This window comes from Thamnophis sirtalis, unplaced genomic scaffold, assembly GCF_051295495.1.
Source record: "Thamnophis sirtalis isolate CommonGarterSnake01/CBP01778 unplaced genomic scaffold, rThaSir2_p1.2 scaffold_4, whole genome shotgun sequence".
Classification (NCBI taxonomy): Eukaryota; Metazoa; Chordata; class Lepidosauria; order Squamata; family Natricidae; genus Thamnophis; species Thamnophis sirtalis.
In genome coordinates, this window is record NW_028261384.1 from 20454841 (window position 1) to 20474621 (window position 19781).

General features: G+C 35.3%; 1 protein-coding gene across 1 annotated transcript in view; it reads left to right on the forward strand.

The window, feature by feature from the left end:
* The window catches only part of KIF5B (kinesin family member 5B), a 37515-nt gene extending 18194 nt beyond the window's left edge, over positions 1-19321 (forward strand). The window contains exons 11-26 of the mRNA XM_087712551.1: positions 269-417; positions 1758-1951; positions 2815-2883; positions 3284-3490; positions 7768-7911; positions 9184-9372; positions 10671-10788; positions 12207-12268; positions 12367-12476; positions 13764-13865; positions 14553-14613; positions 14704-14775; positions 14875-14979; positions 16610-16826; positions 18277-18428; positions 18690-19321. Of these exons, the coding sequence (XP_087568677.1) occupies positions 269-417; positions 1758-1951; positions 2815-2883; positions 3284-3490; positions 7768-7911; positions 9184-9372; positions 10671-10788; positions 12207-12268; positions 12367-12476; positions 13764-13865; positions 14553-14613; positions 14704-14775; positions 14875-14979; positions 16610-16826; positions 18277-18413 (1936 nt within the window). The 3' untranslated portion in view covers positions 18414-18428; positions 18690-19321. The remainder of the gene's footprint in view (positions 1-268; positions 418-1757; positions 1952-2814; positions 2884-3283; positions 3491-7767; positions 7912-9183; positions 9373-10670; positions 10789-12206; positions 12269-12366; positions 12477-13763; positions 13866-14552; positions 14614-14703; positions 14776-14874; positions 14980-16609; positions 16827-18276; positions 18429-18689) is intronic.
* The last annotated feature ends 460 nt before the right edge of the window (positions 19322-19781 follow it).

Here is a 19781-nt window from a genome sequence, read left to right on the forward strand (position 1 = left end):
TGATTTTTCCCCACCTGGCTTATTTTGCCACACTTCTATTTGCAACTAGTGTTATTTTCTGCTATATGGCTGTCTCGAGCTTTTCACAATCATAAAAAAGATGAACTAGATACAATGTGCCATGCTGTGAAGCTGCATAAAGGTGACAAAATTATGTACATATTGTTTTAATTATTCAGAAAAGGGATTAGGGTTGAAGATTAACATTTAAATCTTCTAACAGTTTAAACAATCCTATATTTAGTTAACCTTGAATCTGCCTTTATAGAGCCAAGACTATCAAGAATACAGTGTGTGTTAACGTAGAATTAACTGCAGAACAGTGGAAGAAAAAATATGAAAAAGAAAAGGAGAAAAACAAAACACTACGTAACACTATCCAATGGCTTGAAAATGAGCTCAGTAGATGGCGCAATGGTGAGTTACAGCCTTCTATTCTGAGATCACTTTTTATTAAATTGAAAGGGCATTGTCATGGCTTTTGCTTAAATACAACTCATATAATGTAATATGATTTACAAGGCATTTTCAACCTTTTACAGTTGTCTTGGTCTTATCAGAAGGCCTTGAAAGCATTGAAATTACCATATTTTGGAGTATAAGCTGCACCAAGGTTTTGAAGAGGCAAATTAAAAAAAATAGGTAGGTAGATATAGGGATAGAGAGGGAGAGAAAGAGAGAGAAATACAGTAGGTAGGTAGGGAGAGAGAGAGTAGGTAGGTAGCTAGGTAGGTAGCTAGGTAGGTAGCTAGGTAGGTAGATAAAGGGACAGAGAGAGAAAAATAGAGAGAAATACAGTAGGTAGATAGGGAGAGAGTGTGTGTAGATAAGTAGGAAGGTAGAGGGATATAGAGAGAGAAATAGAGAGAGAGAGAGAAATATAGTAGATAGGTAGGGAGAGAGAGTAGGTAGGTACATGGGTAGATAGAGGGGGGGAGAAATACAGTAGATAGGTAGGGAGAGTAGGTAGGTAGGTAGATGTTTCCAGGTATATTTATCCATAGGCTGGAGAAGGAAATTGCTGACAATCTGCAGCACTTAACACTTTGTTTCTGCTGGCACAGCATTGATCAATGTAATTCTCATCAATCAGTTAAAAAGCTTTCCAATGGGGGTGTGGGGTGTTGCACTCTGCAAGCCTCCCAAAAATGGCCTGTTACCCCCCCCCCCCCAAAAAAGGCATGAATAGCCTTGGTGGGGCTTGCAGAGTGCTGGGGAGGGGGCAAAAAACGGCCCGCTTTTTGTCAAAAAAATTGCATACATAGCCTTATGGAAGCTTATAGAGTGGTGCTGGGGGCTGGGGGGAAGGCAAAAAATTTGCTCATTTCTCTCCTCCTCACCCCCAGGAGCTCTCTGAAAGCCTCCCTACGGGTATCCACGGCCATTTTGGGGAAGGGGGTAGGGGTTGGGGGGGCAAAAATGCTGTATTCGGTGTATAAGATGCAGCCAGATTTTTAGCCTTTTTTTGGGAGAAATGTGTGTCTTATACGCCGAAAAATCTGGTAAGTAAAATTCCTACAGTGTTGCAGCTAAATACTCTATATATTTGTTGATCAGGCAGAATACTAAATTGTTTTAATTTTCATCTGAATATATGAACATTCTGTATTCAGTCCAGAAGCAGTATTTTTTTGTATAAATATGAATAATGAAATTTCAACAAAATGTTCATTAAATAAATGCTTGTCTAAAGTGAAGTCACTTTTTAACATTTTCTTCGTGAAAGTAATTATATACTGGGAATTTCTATTTTAAAGGAGAGACTGTACCTCTTGAGGAACAGTTTGACAAGGAAAAGGCTAATTTGGAAGTATTTGCTGTGGATAAAGATATTACAATTATTAATGATACCCCAACTCCTACCATTGGAGTGATTGGCAATTTCACTGATGCTGAAAGGAGAAAGTGTGAAGAAGAAATGGCTAAAGTGTATAAACAGTTAGATGACAAGGTATGTATTACAAGCTATATATGGTGTATTTATGGGTTTAGAGAAAATATACAGGAAAGTGAATAGACTTTGAATTATGACCTTTTGCATGAATGTTGGAGTTAAAGGTTTCCTGCTGGATGAAATTAAGTGGTATATGACACACCTAGTGAACTTCAACATTGAACAGGGAGTTAGTCAAGGAGCTTGTGTGTGTGTGTATTTGTGTGTGTATAAAATGATACTAAAACTTTAAAACTAAACAGATTAAAACATTAAAAATAAGAAAGACCTGGTCCAAGTCTATCTTCTAATGTGCAATTGTCCAATCTTATCCTACCTCCTGGAAGATAAGCCTGGTCTTCAAGGCTTTACAAAAGTTTTAAGAGGGTAAAGATCTACTAAACTTCTGTTCCAGAAGGCAGAGATTACCATGTAAAGATATGCTTCTTACCTCCCGTTAGATGGTAATATTTAGGGGGGAAATTATGATTGTGCCCACAATAAAGTTAAAGATATATTGGTAGAGGGCTGTAGGTTTGTATGTAAATTATTCCATATTTTTGTCTGAGAACTAAAAAGTTTGGGTCAGATCTAGTTTATAATTACTATTTCTATTAAGACAAAACAAATGTGATAGAACTGCTTCTATCCTATCTCATAAATTGCATTGAAAAGTCCTTTTAGATTTGAAAGAGGGATTTTCTTGGCATTAGGAACACTTGAAGTTCTCTTCTGTGTTAATAAAAGCTACCTGACATGTAGAATATCTGACTGTGCTTTTTGGATACTGATTGTTTTCTTGATATTAAATAGGATTAATAAACAATGCTTATTTAATGAGTGTTATAGTTGAATAATTATCTTTCTCCTTTTTTATTCAGGATGAAGAAATTAATCAACAAAGCCAATTAGTGGAAAAACTAAAAACACAGATGTTGGATCAGGAAGAGGTGATTATTACTACTGTTTACATACTGTGAACAGGCGAAAAAAAGCATAATAGTGCAAAATAAATATATTGCTTATTGTAAAAAAGTGGTTTTTGTTACTAAAGTATGCGAAATATAACTGATGGTGTCAATGTTCCACAAAAGGAGATTTTGTATTTTTGATTAGAATACTGATTTCTGTGGATCTATGTTACAAATCACTGAATGGAAGTTTGTAAATATATTAGAGACCAGCAAGATTTAAAACAGTGAGCAGTGTCATTATAGAGCCTTAAAATAAATTGTGTATGTATATTTTACCCTAACAATCAATTACCCTAAACTTCTGTAATATGTTCATTGTTGCTTGAGAAACAGCTATTAAAGTATATTTACTAGTGGTCTTTATATATATATATAGCTTTTAGCATCCACCAGACGGGACCAAGATAATATGCAAGCCGAACTGAATCGCCTTCAGGCTGAAAATGATGCTTCTAAAGAAGAGGTAAAAGAGGTTCTCCAGGCCCTTGAGGAACTTGCTGTCAACTATGATCAAAAGTCACAAGAGGTTGAAGACAAGGCAAAGGAGTATGAAATACTAAGTGATGAATTGAATCAGAAATCGGTAAGAAAATAGAAGGGGTTTCTTCAATAAACCCAACTTTGGTTGTCAGGTGCAAACTGTATAACTATTAACTAAAAACATTTCTTATGTGGGTCTTTTTCCAAATACTGTTTAACATTTATTTTATTTATTAAATTTATTGTATGTATTGTTATATTATTATTGTTATTATTATTATACAATTGTATCACAGCGGCCAGTTGTTTCGCCGGATTTGGCATTGGTTACTAGTCGGGCCCCACCCAGGGGCCTAGGACGTCGTAACGTATTTTCATAATATGCGTGCAGATCCAAGCAGTGCGGCTTTTTGCATTTGACTGATGGTGATTTTGACAATTTTTAACTGTTTTAAATGTAATTCCAGGGCTTTTGGAATAGCACCCAGTGTGCCAATTACCACTGGAATTACCACTGCTGGTTTGTGCCATAGTCATTGAATTTCAATTTTTAAGTCCTGGTATTTTGCGATTTTTTCATGTTCCTTCTCATCGACCCTGCTATCACCTGGTATTGCGATGTCTATGATTGTGACCTTATTTTTCTCAACCAATGTGATGTCTGGTGTATTATGCGATAGTATTTTGTCTGTTTGTATGCGAAAATCCCACAAGATCTTGACCATCTGATTTTGGTGACTTTTTCAGGCTGATGTTCCCACCAGTTTGTTGCTGTTTTAATATTATAATTTTTGCACAAATTCCAATGGATCATTTGTGCTACTGAATTGTGCCGCAATTTATAATCAGTCTGCGTGATTTTTTTACAACAGCTGAGTATGTGATCAACAGTTTCATCAGCTTCTTTGCAAAGTCTGCATTTGGCATCATCAGAGGATTTTTCGATTTTGGCCTTAATGGCATTTGTGCAGATAGCTTGTTCTTGCGCAGCCAGGATTAGTGACTCTGTTTCTTTCTTTAATGTACCTGTTGTTAACCATAACCAAGTTTGTTCACTGTCCACTTTATCTTTTATTTTTTCCAGAAATTGGCTATGCAGTGCTTTGTTCTGCCAACTCTCCATTCTTGATTTTATCACATCTTTTCTGTATTCTTGTTTCGTCTGTTGGGCCTTCAGTAGATTTTTGTTCTTTACTTCGATTAATATATATTCTTGACTTTCTTTTAAATAATCAGCCAGTGCATGTTTTTCTTCTTCAACTGTTTGCTTCACTTGTAATAATCCTCTGCCACCTGATTTTCAGGGCAGGTATAGTCTATAAGTATCACCACGTGGATGTAAACTGTAGTGCATTGTCATTAGTTTCCTGGTTTTTCGGTCCAAAAGGTCCAAATCAGCTTGTGTCCAGTTAACTATACCAGCTGTGTATCTTATAACTGGTATTGCCCAGGTATTTATGGCCTTGATTGTATTTCCACCATTCAATTTAGATTTCAAAATTTTCCTAACTTTGTTGGTGTACTCTCGCCTGACAATAGTTTTTACTTCTCCATGCTTAATGTTATCCAATTGAAGAATGCCTAAGTATTTGTAGGCTTCATTTTCTTTGCATTTAATTAATTGGCCATTGGGCATTTCAATTCCATTATTATTATTATTATTATTATACAATTGTATCACAGCGGCCAGTTGTTTCGCCGGATTTGGCATTGGTTACTAGTCGGGCCCCGTCCAGGGGCCTAGGACGTCGTAACGTATTTTCTTAATATGCGTGCAGATCCAAGCAGTGCGGCTTTTTGCATTTGACTGATGGTGATTTTGTCAATTTTTAACTGTTTTAAATGTAATTCCAGTGCTTTTGGAATAGCACCCAGTGTGCCAATTACCACTGGAATTACCACTGCTGGTTTGTGCCATAGTCGTTGAATTTCGATTTTTAAGTCCTGGTATTTTGCGATTTTTTCATGTTCCTTCTCGGCGACCCTGCTATCACCTGGTATTGCGATGTCTATGATTGTGACCTTATTTTTCTCAACCAGTGTGATGTCTGGTGTATTATGCGCCAGTATTTTGTCGGTTTGTATACGGAAATCCCACAAGATCTTGACCATCTGATTTTCGGTGACTTTTTCATGCTGATGTTCCCACCAGTTTGTTGCTGTTTTAATATTATAATTTTTGCACAAATTTCAATGGATCATTTGTGCTACTGAATTGTGCCGCAATTTATAATCAGTCTGAGCGATTTTTTTACAGCAGCTGAGTATGTGATCAACAGTTTCATCAGCTTCTTTGCAAAGTCTGCATTTGGCATCATCAGAGGATTTTTCAATTTTGGCCTTAATGACATTTGTGCGGATAGCTTGTTCTAGTGACTCTGTTTCTTTCTTTAATGTACCTGTTGTTAACCATAACCAAGTTTGTTCACTGTCCACTTTATCTTTTATTTTTTCCAGAAATTGGCCATGCAGTGCTTTGTTCTGCCAACTCTCCATTCTTGATTTTATCACATCTTTTCTATATTCTTGTTTCGTCTGTTGGGCCTTCAGTAGATTTTTGTTCTTTACTTCGATTAATAGATGTTCTTGACTTTCTTTTAAATAATCAGCCAGTGTATGTTTTTCTTCTTCAACTGTTTGCTTCACTTGTAATAATCCTCTGCCGCCTGATTTTCGGGGCAGATACAGTCGATCAGTATCACCACGTGGATGTAAACTGTAGTGCATTGTCATTAGTTTCCTGGTTTTTCGGTCCAAAAGGTCCAAATCAGCTTGTGTCCAGTTAACTATACCAGCTGTGTATCTTATAACTGGTATTGCCCAGGTATTTATGGCCTTGATTGTATTTCCACCATTCAATTTAGATTTCAAAATTTTCCTAACTCTGTTGGTGTACTCTCGCCTGACAATAGTTTTTACTTCTCCATGCTTGATGTTATCCAACTGCAGAATGCCCAAGTATTTGTAGGCTTCATTTTCTTTGCATTTAATTAATTGGCCATTGGGCATTTCAATTCCCTCACACCATTATTATTATTATTATTATTATTATTATTATTATTATTATTATTATTATTATTATCTTGTTATTATTATTAAGAGTTGCTCGATAATGAGAATGAGATGGACTGCATAGGAATGAAATAAATAAGCTGTCCAGCTTACTGTTACAGTGATTCTGTTTCTTTTGAGAACAATTGAAAGTTTGAGACAGTATAATGTTATAATACCTCAATTCTTTCTCATTTGTATTTAATATGTTTCATAGAAGGTACATCCCAGTTGATGTTGGTGACATATTAATATTAATGAGAAATTGAATAAAAGGCAAAAATTAGGTCCCATACATTACGGTGCACATTGCTCACTTCAAAATACAATACAGTACTCTATTCACAGAAAACAAACCAATGTGTTTTAGTTATTAAAAATATGTATGGATCCGTGCAATCACTTACAGTAATGCCTCTCCACATTGCTTTGGGCCTTATTATATTACATACAACTTTGTATACCAAAAAGTTGGTTCCGATAATGTACATTCATAAAGGTAATTTGTATACTTGACCAACTTTGTGTAATATTCATAGTTTGGAACATCTTATTTAAAGATCCCCATATGAATTGTATCTATGATACACAACTTCCCAGAGGGCTTCATTTAATTATATGCCTTATGTCATGGGCTTGTTGCATCTTGTCTGATTTTCACTGACATCTTAAGAAACTTCAAACAGAAACTTGTTTTGGGGAGTTTAAGATTCTGCATACCCATTTTAAAAATGTAATTTATTCTCAATTTTTTATTTTAAAATGGTTGTCATCATACATATTGAAATGTAAAATATTTGAGGTCAATTGCAACTTCTAGGCTATAGAACTTTTTCAACTGATTAATAATTAGGTTTAAATGCCAAAGATAAATAGGTGCAGAGGCAAGAGTTAATGGGGGAATTTTCTTTTCTGCTTCTAGTAGTAGTTCTGAGATTATATTTTTCTTGCAGCATTGTCCAAAGGCTTCAGCGATCAGAGAAAGGAAAGAAATAAAAAGAAAAGCAACCAATACTTTGCGGTTTATGGGAGTTGGGAGTTGTTTGTATTTTCAATAGCTTGACTGAATAATTGTGCCTTATGGCTTTAATAATGACTGACAGCGAGGCAGAAGCTTTCATGATCATGCCAATCTTTTGGAATATAGTGATAATAATTCTAGAGTCTATCATTTCTAAGTTCACAGAGCTTAGAAAGAATGTTCCCTTAGGAAACAAACTATGACTACTTGAATGAAAATTGAAGTTCTTGGAATGAAGACAGAACTCTTGAATTGATTTTTGCCTGCTGATAATGTTATCTAGGTACAATATTTTTTTTCTATTCCAGATAACATTAGCTAGTATAGATGGAGAACTTCAAAAACTTAAAGAAATGACCAATCATCAGAAAAAACGTGCAACTGAAATGATGGCATCTCTGTTAAAAGACCTTGCAGAAATAGGAATTGCAGTTGGAAACAACGATGTAAAGGTAAGTCATCTACCGTATTTTCACCCATATAACCCGCGGGTTATATGCGGTTTTTACATGCACAGCGCCCCCCTGCGGGTTATATGCGTGGGCGGGGTATACAGAAAATATTTTACACGATCGGAGGCTTACACGATCGGAGGCTTGCTTCTTTCTCCGTTTCTTCCCCCACCCCGATCTCAGCTGTTTCCTTCTCCTTCGTTCCTTTCCTCTTCCCCAGCGTGCGCAGGCTTCTTTCTCCGTTTCTTCCCCCACCCCGATCTCAGCTGTTTCCTTCTCCTTCGTTCCTTTCCTCTTCCCCAGCGTGCGCAGGCTTCTTTCTCCGTTTCTTCCCCCACCCCGATCTCAGCTGTTTCCTTCTCCTTCGTTCCTTTCCTCTTCCCCAGCGTGCGCAGGCTTCTTTCTCCGTTTCTTCCCCCACCCCGATCTCAGCTGTTTCCTTCTCCTTCGTTCCTTTCCTCTTCCCCAGCGTGCGCAGGCTTCTTTCTCCGTTTCTTCCCCCACCCCGATCTCAGCTGTTTCCTTCTCCTCCGTTCCTTTCCTCTTCCCCAGCGTGCGCAGGCTTCTTTCTCCGTTTCTTCCCCCCCCCCCATCTCAGCTGTTTCCCTTCTCTTTTACTCGCCGCGGGTTATATGCGTGGGCGGGTTATATGCGTGGGCGGGGTATACGGGAAACATTTTACACGATCCGGAAAACCCGCGGGTTATATGCGTGTGCGGGTTATTTGCGTGGGCGGGTTATATGGGTGAAAATACGGTAATGACCATTAAGATTCGAAATCCATCCTGCCCCTGACTGGCACATCCCTATCACTGTATGTTTTCTCTTTTCATTATTAATTTATCATTAATAATACTCATTATAGTATTTATGCATGAGAAATATTGCATAAACATGCTTTTCTTTTAAGACAGCTTTAAAAGTATACTTGCCAATTCCCATGAGAGTCTGTTATTTTGATGGCAATACAGCAAGTATCAATAACCATAGTTTATAAGAAATCAACTACAGATATTGTCAGAAGTGGCAATAAAAACTATTTTAAAACAAATACTTTTGATGCCCCAAATCTGACACATTGAGTTAGATATAGTTTGTATGTCGCTTTTGTTACAATCTCATTTTAAAAAGAATTTCATAATTAACAATGAAGTTGACACTTTAATAGGAAGAAAATTGTCTAATGCTAAATAATATATGAACTCAGAATAAGTTACTGGATTATTTTATGAACTTTCAAACTTTTGGAGCTAAACATTAATTATTTCTTAGCAGCCAGAAGGAACTGGTATGATAGATGAGGAATTCACGGTTGCAAGACTCTACATCAGTAAAATGAAATCTGAAGTAAAAACTATGGTAAAACGTTGTAAGCAGTTAGAAAGTACACAAACAGAAAGCAATAAGAAAATGGAAGAAAATGAAAAGGAACTAGCAGCCTGTCAGCTTCGTATTTCACAGGTAAATTTGATTTTGTTCTGTTTGTTAAATATTTTGTAACAACCTTGTTCAGTATGATGTTCTTCAATAGCCACCCTACCTGGGAATTTGAGGATCTTGTTTAGTATAATACAAGGGCAAAGGACAAGGAGATTAGGGTACCCCAATTTTAAAACGGCTATTAGTGAGCATATCATTCATTTTCCATCCTCTTCCTGTAGAGAAGTTAGTATTCTGTTGCCAGTGAATGTGCTGAGTCCTTATTGGGCTTGAAAATGTTTTAAAATACTTTTTCTGAATGCTTGAATATCTCTCTACATCACTGATACCTTGTGTGCTCATTACGCCATTTCCGGTACGAAAATAATTAGATATGTTGGTATGCATTGGAAATGGAGCAGCTTTTTCTAAGCTATGAATATTAGATTTTATTTGCTTGAACATTATAAATGAAATTGAGCTAGAGAGCAGTTTTTGATGAGTTTGAATTTTGGAGTTTTTTTTTTTTTTACACAATTAGTATAAAAGTATCAGTAATTCTTATATTTTATAGTTTAGGTTACATCTCTCAGTATGTCTAAGCTACAATGAATGCATGTAATGAAATGTATCTTCTTAATGAAATGTAATGTAATATATCTTCTTGTAATGAAATGTATCTTCTTATTGGCTTCTGTAGGTTCAGGTTTTCCCATCTAAACTAAACAAAAATTGTAATTACCATATTCAAAGGAAATACCTATGTCTGATGCTGGCAACTCCCAATACTGTCAGAAAATATGCAAGGAATCCAGATGAATGGATTTTTAAAATTAGGGCAGCTGTGTTTTTTTCTTTCCCAGGTTGACCTTAAAATACTAATGAAACCCTTAGTAAGCACCTTTAATGTAGAAAGGAAATTCACTTATCCCCATTTGGATAATGCAAATTGTTTTTATAATGGAGCAGTTTAAAAAAATGTAAGGAATTTAATAGACTTCCATATTCTTGAACTTTCTCATGTGTAATTCTCATATTCCTATTTTACATCTTGATGTATCATTAGTGTTTATTGAATAAAATTTCTTGCTATAATTCAATAATAGAGCAAGAAAAATGAAGATATTAAAGATTGATAAAATTGAATTATTTGAAAAAGGACACATTTGATTTTGCATAATACAGATGATTCAGAAAGTATTCTTCAATTTAGTCTTTATGTTTTCTGGAAATTGTATAATATATGTGTGTTTTGATATATTACTTAAACCATCAGTTTTTTTAATCACTGATACATGTCTCTAATTCATTGAAATATCAATCCTACTTTTATCTTGAAGCATGAAGCCAAGATCAAATCACTTACAGAATATCTTCAGAATGTGGAACAGAAGAAAAGACAGCTTGAAGAGTCTGTGGACTCTCTTAATGAGGAGCTAGTTGAACTCCACGCCCAAAGTATGTATTGCTTTACATTGCTGTTTTTATGTGAATGGTTAAGAACATGATTCCTAAGCTGAGAAGTTGAAGTTCTAAGTTATGTTAACTGATACATTTCTGCAATAAGGGAATGGTAGTGAATTTGCTACTAAGCATATTTTAATCACATATGTAAGAGGGTATATATATTGATACCCTTTAATTGATATTTAAGTGATGGATTAAGACTAGAAAGACAAGTTCAAGGCCTCAGTTGGCTATATAAGCTCTATAGATAACTATGAATTAATCACTCTGTTAGCATACGTCATCCCTTAGGATGATTTCATTAGAACAGTTGGGTGGAGTTATGCTTTCAACTTGTAAAGGAAATGGCAACATAATGCTTTACAGCCCTCTCTAAGCATTTTACATAGTCAGTATATTGTTCCCAACAATCTGGGTCCTCATTATAATATATAGGTAGGTAGTCCTTGCTTGCAACCATTTGTTCAGTGACAAAGTTATAAGGGGGCTGAACAAATGGTACTTCCATCAAGTCCCTGAAGTTGCAGCCATTGCAGCATCCCCACATTCACATGATTAAGATTTGGGTGCTTGGCAGTGCACCCAAACTGAGGAGGGTTCCTCTGCCCTTTCGTCTGCAGTACACAGCAATACTACTCAGTGTACCAGGACAGATGTAGAGGCCTGGGACCTTTACCAGTCTCAGCTGGCTGCCATCATCCTTCAGCCTTTACTTTAGTCTCAGTGGTGCTGCCGCCAAGGAGTCCTGTCTCTAGCATCACAACATGGTGATAGCTGCCCCTATCGCCTATGCTCCACAGGCCTGCTGCATGCACTCTTCACTGTCTTCCTCTACTGCTCATGTGTGCCTGATCTTGGGCAAGGCAACTGCTGACAGGCTATGACTTCTTCCCAAATCTACTCATGTTGTTCCTCAAAAAGCACCTGCCATCGCCATGATGCCTTGGAAGACTTGCAGAAAATTGAAAAGGCAGAGCAGGCAGTATGTAACTCTACCAAGGCTCAGGGGAAAAAGGAAGCCAGGAATGGCTTGGATTGGGGTTGGCCCATGCCTAACAACAACTGGCAATCTTACAACAATGGTAATGGGGACTGCCGGGATTCCTGTCACTAAGTCACATGGTGTCATGCTTTATTATTGCTTTACTTAGTGATTGAAATTCTGGTTTAATTACTATCATAATTCAGGAACTACCTGTAAATCCAATAAATCAATTATGCGTGTGAAAGACAGGTTGACTAGTGAATTTCTCAGAGATATCTGCAGAAATAGAATACTTACTGGGTTGCCTGCTAGTTTGATAATTCAGGATACTTGTATTTATGTAAGGTACAAGTATTAGAGGACTTTTTATACTATCTGATTATGTGTTTTAAAAATGAATTCTCTACCCCCCTTTCTTTACTAGGAAAAGTTCATGAAATGGAGAAGGAACATCTGAACAAAGTTCAGACTGCAAATGAGGCTAAGGCAAGTCAACCTACAGTTTAATAATTCTTTAAAATGAATTAACTAAGTACCTTGTTTGTTCTTATACTGTAAAATAACCAGAACGTTTGGTTCTTTAGCAAGCAGTTGAGCAGCAAATCCAAAGTCACCGTGAAACTCATCAGAAGCAGATTAGCAGCTTGAGAGATGAAATTGAGGCAAAAGAAAAATTAATAACTGATTTGCAAGAGTAAGTTTTGCATACTGCTTTGTCGTAATGAGTGGGATTGGTGGGAATAATTTATTTTTGCTTATGAACTAGATTTTTAGGTGCACTATTTTCTTTGGTTTTACATACTAATATGTTAGCCTTTTTTAGCAGGTGGATAAAACTTTGGTGACCACAGTGGCCAGAAATACCATTTTTATATTAATTTTCTTCATTTTTACAATCCCCCCCCAAAAAAAATTAATTAAAAAGCACAGTAGAATTAAAATAAAAATATCTACTTTAAATCTAGGTAACAGAATTGATTCTGGTTCTAAAACTGGATCTACTCCATTTTTCACTCGATTTGATTGAAAGAATGGAACCAGTTATGAAACATAGTTCATCTGCAGGAGATAATAATAAATACTCTGTATTCATCAGCATGGAGAACAAATGCTAAATGCAAGATGAAGTAGAAACCATCACTTTTGTTCTCACTGTGCAAAGTGAATTGAATTTCCCTATTGGAGGAAGCATGACTGATGAAGTGGCAGCAGCTGTCAAATTTCCCAGTGAGAGAAAGTGTGAAACAACAACTAAAGATTCCTTCCTTCCTTCCTTCCTTCCTTCCTTCCTTCCTTCCTTCCTTCCTTCCTTCCTTCCTTCCTTCCTTCCTTCCTTCCTTCCTTCCTTCTTTTTCTTTGCGATGAGAGAAGGCATGCAGCACATGAATTGGCTGAAGTCATATTGTGAAGTGAGAACATCAGTATGGTCTGTGTTATCTGCCCCATTGGAAAGGGCATAAGACATTTTGAAGGAAAGTCTGCAGGAGTGGCTTTCTCAAGCTTAATTATCCCACTCTTTTCTGCCCTGCCAACCTGCATTTTCCCCAGTTAACCTTGTAGGGTCTTTCAATTGATTGATTACAAGAGTGGTTGTACTTGATTTGTGCTAGTTTATGTCTTTTGGCTAAGATGTGAACAAGACCAACAGCCTTGTTTGGAAATACTGGATTTGAGGTACAGATCTTGCTGCAGATAACAAGGAGGCTTGGGGTACAAGAGCTTGATAAGTTAGAATGGGCATTAATTTACACATTCATACTAAATATAAACAATTTTTATTTAAAATCAACTAAGTTCATCTTGTAGCTCAGACATGTTGAGAATTAAACCAGTTATCAGTTGGTTCCAAAATAAGTGCTAGGGCCTATATGGTTGATCATCATCTTGGTTTTGAGATATCAAAATTCATAATAAATTTAGTATGTCACAAAGTAAATAATCACTATTGCTCACTTCAGTTAATTTTTATTTCTGTGTTCAGTCAAAATCAGAAGATAATACTAGAGCAGGAACGGCTCAGAATTGAACATGATAAGTTGAAAACTGTGGACCAGGAAAAAAGCAAGAAATTGCATGAACTTACGTAAGTAAAGACAATTTATATTTAGATATATAATAAAAATCAGTTAATGCTATTCATTTTGGTATACTTTTCAAAAAATTGTTTTCCAGGCCTATGAAGTCTGCTTTTGAGATATTGTATTCTTTTACCATCTTATATTTTAGTAAAATATAAGATTTTAGTAAATATTAATTAAATATGTATTCATCATCTTTCTCTTACAAAGAAAAACAGGAGAGATATAGCTTGACCTTAATAATTGCTAGTTTGCCAGGTTTAGGTTTTTTTAGTTGTTCTGAGATGGAAGATGGGTGCAATTAGAGCTTTGGCAAGTGGCTTGTTGTGCCATTCTTTGAATAACATAATTGTTTCAAAGATGGATTACTTTGCATTTGTTCCATTACATTTCATGCAATATACATACATGCTTCTGCAATATTTATTGCAAGTGCATATAATTAATAATATCAATAAAATGTCAAATAATTTCATTTATTTGGGTCATAGCTTCTAAAGTAATGTGCAAAAATTTGCATAAGATCGACATTGTTTTTAATCAATATTTTTCTTATGTAATTCAGTGTTTAAATTGTGGAATATCTTTATATGTTTAATGTATTAGTCCAGGTTTTTTCATATTATTTAAAAATATCCAGAGACTTGAGAACAAGTACTAAAAGTTTAATGAATTTTAATTTATGATTTCAGTATTATACAAGATAGAAGAGAGCAAGCAAGGCAAGACCTAAAAGGTTTAGAGGAGACTGTGGTAAGCTGTATATTCTGAAAAAAAATCTTTGAAATTCTTCAACTACTTTACCAAGAGAAGTCTTAACTCTAATACTCTTATGCTTGTTAGGCCAAAGAACTTCAGACTCTGCATAATCTCAGAAAACTCTTTGTTCAGGATTTGGCTAGCAGAGTTAAGAAGGTAATGTCACACTCAGTTTTTTATTTTAAAATATATTTAATATTTTGGATTTTCATTCTGCAAGAATCTGAACCCCAATTGTATTTCTTCTTATCAAAGAGTGCAGAGATTGATTCAGATGATACTGGTGGGAGTGCTGCTCAGAAACAGAAGATTTCTTTTCTAGAGAACAATCTTGAACAGCTCACAAAAGTCCATAAACAGGTAAAACTGTAATAATCTTATATTTTTGTTTGCATTACTTAAAAAAGCTACATTAATAATAATTTTATAAAGTTTTATAGCTTTGCTCTTAATAACAAAATTCTTACATAGTTCCCTAAGTAACCCCAAAGCTAAGTAACAAAGAAAAAGAGATCTATAGATCTATCAAATTGTCATAAGTAAATACTTAGCATTAGAGGATGAGCTCCACATAAAGTCCTCACCACCACCACATGGCAATCAATCAACATATAGATAAACTGGAGTTACCGCCTTATGAACAACAACTAACAAGCAAAAAGCAACTGGAATATAATTATTGGCGAAAGAGAAACACACCCTCCCAATAAGCCACACAGCTGTCAGCAAACAAATAGAACCACCACTTTATCATTCAAATGATCTACCAACAACAGGGCATCAGTCAGTTGCATATTAATATCTATTTAAGAGGTTCATCCAAGAACCTGCAAAGTTAGGCAGGGAAATTGGATATATAATGGCTACTAACCAAGAAAATGTATTTCTTGAAAACTCCTGCACCAATGAGTCAGTTTGATCTAGTGATTGTGATACGAAGCTAGAAAGCAGGAGGGTGACTGGAAATTCTCAGTCATCCATGTCACAGTTATTCCAAAGGTGTTTTTTTAAAGAGGCAGCTGGACTTGCTTGTTTTTGTTTTCGAAGACTTTTCGCTTCTTGAATGGGAAGTGATATGTCTTCAAGAAAAGAAAAGAAAGTCCTCTTGTCTCTCGAAAAAGCACCTTTAGGACAGGAGAGTGTGAGATCTAATCCCATTTTAGGCATGGATTACTTTGGGCCAGTCATACACTCTCAGCCCAACTTGCCACACAGGGTGGTGGTTATGGGGAAAATAGGGAGACAGAGGAATATTTGCTTCGAGTTATTTATAAAAATAAGAAGGGGGGAATATAAATAAACAAAAGCCAAGTTTGCAGAAAATAAATAATGTGATATGCTAACCCTGAGCTACATGGATTTGCTGCCATCACAGCCAATGTTGTACCTGTGTTAAGAGTTAGAGCTATTACTGATTACTAAGTATAGTTGGTAAAGCATAACATTCAGGCGTCAGAAAGCTTTTTTGTTTCTATTATGATGTGTACTTAGTCTAAGACTTTGACAATATATTCATTTTCTAAGCTGTCAGTTTGTGTTCATAGATAGTATAGGTGTATAACCTTCAGAATCAATTTGGATGAGGTGGTTTGGGATTTGTGGGACTCTCAACTTAGGACTTAAGCAGCTACATCTTTTTTCAGGATGATGCAGCTGGAAATAAGACACGTGCTACTGTCACAAATTCATATGCTCTAATGAGCCTCTTCTAAATTGTACCTAAAACATTTCATTCACTTATATGATATCATTCAGAAATATCATTTATTTTTAGTTTATAAAAGAGTTGGAGGTGGAGGAGGGGTGTTTAGATTAAAATGAATTAGTTCTTCAAAATATTTTATAGGAATTAAATGGAGAAATCAATAATATTGTTTATGATTGAACACTTATTTTGTGTGATAGAAGTGCTTTATTTCATATTTATTAGAAATTGACAATAATCTGTAAAATTTGTTGAACAAATTCACACACATTATTTTATGTCCAGTTGGTACGTGATAATGCAGATCTTCGCTGTGAACTTCCAAAACTGGAGAAACGGCTTAGAGCTACAGCTGAAAGAGTTAAAGCTTTGGAATCAGCATTAAAAGAAGCAAAAGAAAATGCTTCCCGAGATCGTAAGCGATACCAGCAAGAAGTAGACAGAATTAAAGAAGCAGTGAGATCAAAGAACATGATCAGAAAGGCACATTCAGCACAGATTGGTAAGTAGAACAAATAAAGCATAAACATGATGCGTTTACAAACACAGATTTTAAAATAATAGAATATAACAAATGTGCATACTATTAGACTGTTATTCCCTTATTTGGGTTGTTGGGGAAATTTTGAAATTCTTATGCCTCAAAATCTGTGTATAGCAATAATTAAAATACAGCAAGTATTTTTACAGTACAAAGGAATTAAATGACTTATACTTGCAATTAAAAGTATGGCATAAAAGGAAAGAGAAATGGAAGAGGAGAGAAAAGCACTAATTCAGTTACTAGAACCCAGTAAGTAATGTTGCTGGAATGAAAACCACATTAGAAAAGCTGGTGGCCTTTTGCGCACTAGAGGGAATGGTACTTTCAGGGAAAATTGAATCCAACAGTATGGAAAATCTATGATTGCCTGAAAAAAATAGGTTTTAGCAGCTGGGCTTCTTGGAATTCACATTTTCACATCTTGCTATATGCAAACATTTAATTGTGGATTGTAAAGAACAGAATTCTTCCCTTCTCTCCTCTTCCTCCGAAAATAGTTTTGTATGACTGAAATAAAGTAATAATAAATCCCACTTCAGAAAAGAAGCTCACACCCTTGAAAATAGTGTGGCATGTAGCACATGGAGATGAGGTCTGCCAGTGGAAAGAAGAGCTAGTGTAAAAAGATTGTCCTGTCCTTAGCAAATAGCAGGGCTCTGGGGCACTTCACTCCTATACCTTTTGAAAGGAGCATTTCAGGTTGCAGAAACTAGTTCAGGATTCCTTTAGTCATCTGTGCACCTATGTGTAGAAATACATATAGTTCAGCTTTCCAAGATACCAATTCTTCCAAAGGAAATGGATTAATTGATAAAATTATGTTATATTTCATAATGTACTAAGAAATCTTGTGGGATCTTTTCCACAAGACAGCTGTCATTTAGTGTGGCAAACTTGTTTTCAGTTGTATACTTTGCCTATTGAAGCACTCATGTAAAAATCTGTGTTTAATATTCTGCATTTTAAAAAAATACATATTACAATGCATCTTAGATTATTGTCACTACACATTAAATATAAATATAAGTATAATTGTAATTTTAAAAAAACCTCATTGTTTTGTGAAACATCAAGGTATGTTTTTCTGGTCTAGCAATTCCTACTCAGATATATGTAATAACTAACCCACAGCAGTGTAACCTTAATGCCCAGTCCTGAAGGCACTGAAAATCTCCTTTAGTTCATTGGACGAAGAAATCCAAAATCCAAAATCCAAAAGCAAAGCAAAAATTAGCTAATTACAAATGTTGAACTAATTGTAAATAGCCATCTTCACCTGAAGTATATTGAACTACTTTTCTGGAACTTAAATATTTCTTGCTTCCATTTAATCTAGTATATTAATCACATTTTAATTTGTCACATGGCCTTGCTTTATCTTTTACACTCCCCCCCCCCCCCAATATAGCTAAGCCTATTCGTCCTGGTCAACATCCAGCTGCTTCTCCAACCCATCCAAATGCAATTCGTGGTGGAACTGCTTTTACCCAAAATAGTCAGCCAGTTGCAGTACGTGGAGGTGGAGCTCGGCAAGAGAAAGCATGAATTATGATAATCAAGGTTGGTTGATTACTTTAAACTGGTAGTTTACTTTATATGTAAGAAATTTGAAAACTTCTTCAAATACAAGAAGGAATGATTTAAAAACATACCAGAATTGTACACTAGGATTAGAATCCTATAATCATTACTGACATCATGGAGATTGTATATTTTTTGAATAAACGTATGTAGTTATGAAAATTTGTATAAAGTTACACTTTGGAGACTAAGAATTGTAAGCACGTTTCATTTATGCATGTTCTTTGTGGTTATTTCTAGATGGTGAGAAGTACACACAACATGATCAGAATTGGATATTGCGCAATGAGAGTCATTCCTTGAAAATTAGAAAATTGTATAAATTTGTACCATCTGTACAGCTCTCCTCATTTTTCGATTTGGCTAATTGAGTCCCAGGAAATTAGAATTCTTTCTTGGAAAATTGACATATAACTTAAAATGTAGGTCTCATTATATGATCTTGTCGTTCACGTCTTAAATTTAGTCTGCACTGTGCCAAGTTGAATGTATGTTAAGCAACATCTTAAAATTTCCTAGTTTAATTTATATATATTTAATGGTCTTAGGAAGTGTGGAGCTATGTTGAAATAAGTTTCAACCCTTATAACTTTAATTACACTATTTGACCCACTCATGAATTAGAACACTGTACATTAATTTTGCCTATACGGCTGTATAGAGACTAAGACTAAAATTATTTGTACAGTATGAAATTACTGAGATGTGTTTATGACGACTGCTGCCTTTAGGCACTGAAATCTCAAAAACATAGAACTAAGAAAGTGTTCTTGTAAGGCTATGTAACTGTTTAGTTAAATATCTTTTACTGGGTTATTGAGTTAATACTGTGTATAGCAAGTAATAAATATAGATTGACATGAAAAGATTTGGCAATGACTTTGTCTTATTCCTGACTATACACAGAATAGCATGATGAGATGAAAACATTCTGCTTCCTCTTGATCAGCCTATCAATCATCAGAGCTGTATAAATTTGGAAGAAAAATTAGGAAATTATTTTGCATTTATGTTTTTTACTGTAATAAATTTTATTCTAGAAGTAAACTCTACAATGTTCTATAAATGAAAGTCTAGAGTAATCTGCAAACTACAAATTTGGTTTAAAGCTTGAGAATAAGAGTGGAGTCATTAATTTTCAGCAACTGAAAAATAGGAGCAAAGTTAATTGTTTAAAAAGACTAGAAATGTTAGATGACTGGAAATTAAGCTATACTGAACTTTCACTGTAATTAATTTGTAAATCTAGATTTCTGTAAATGTTTGCTTTCCAGACATCTTCTCAGACAAATTAATTAGTCTTTATTTGTTTTTGCAAAAAGTCCCAACCTC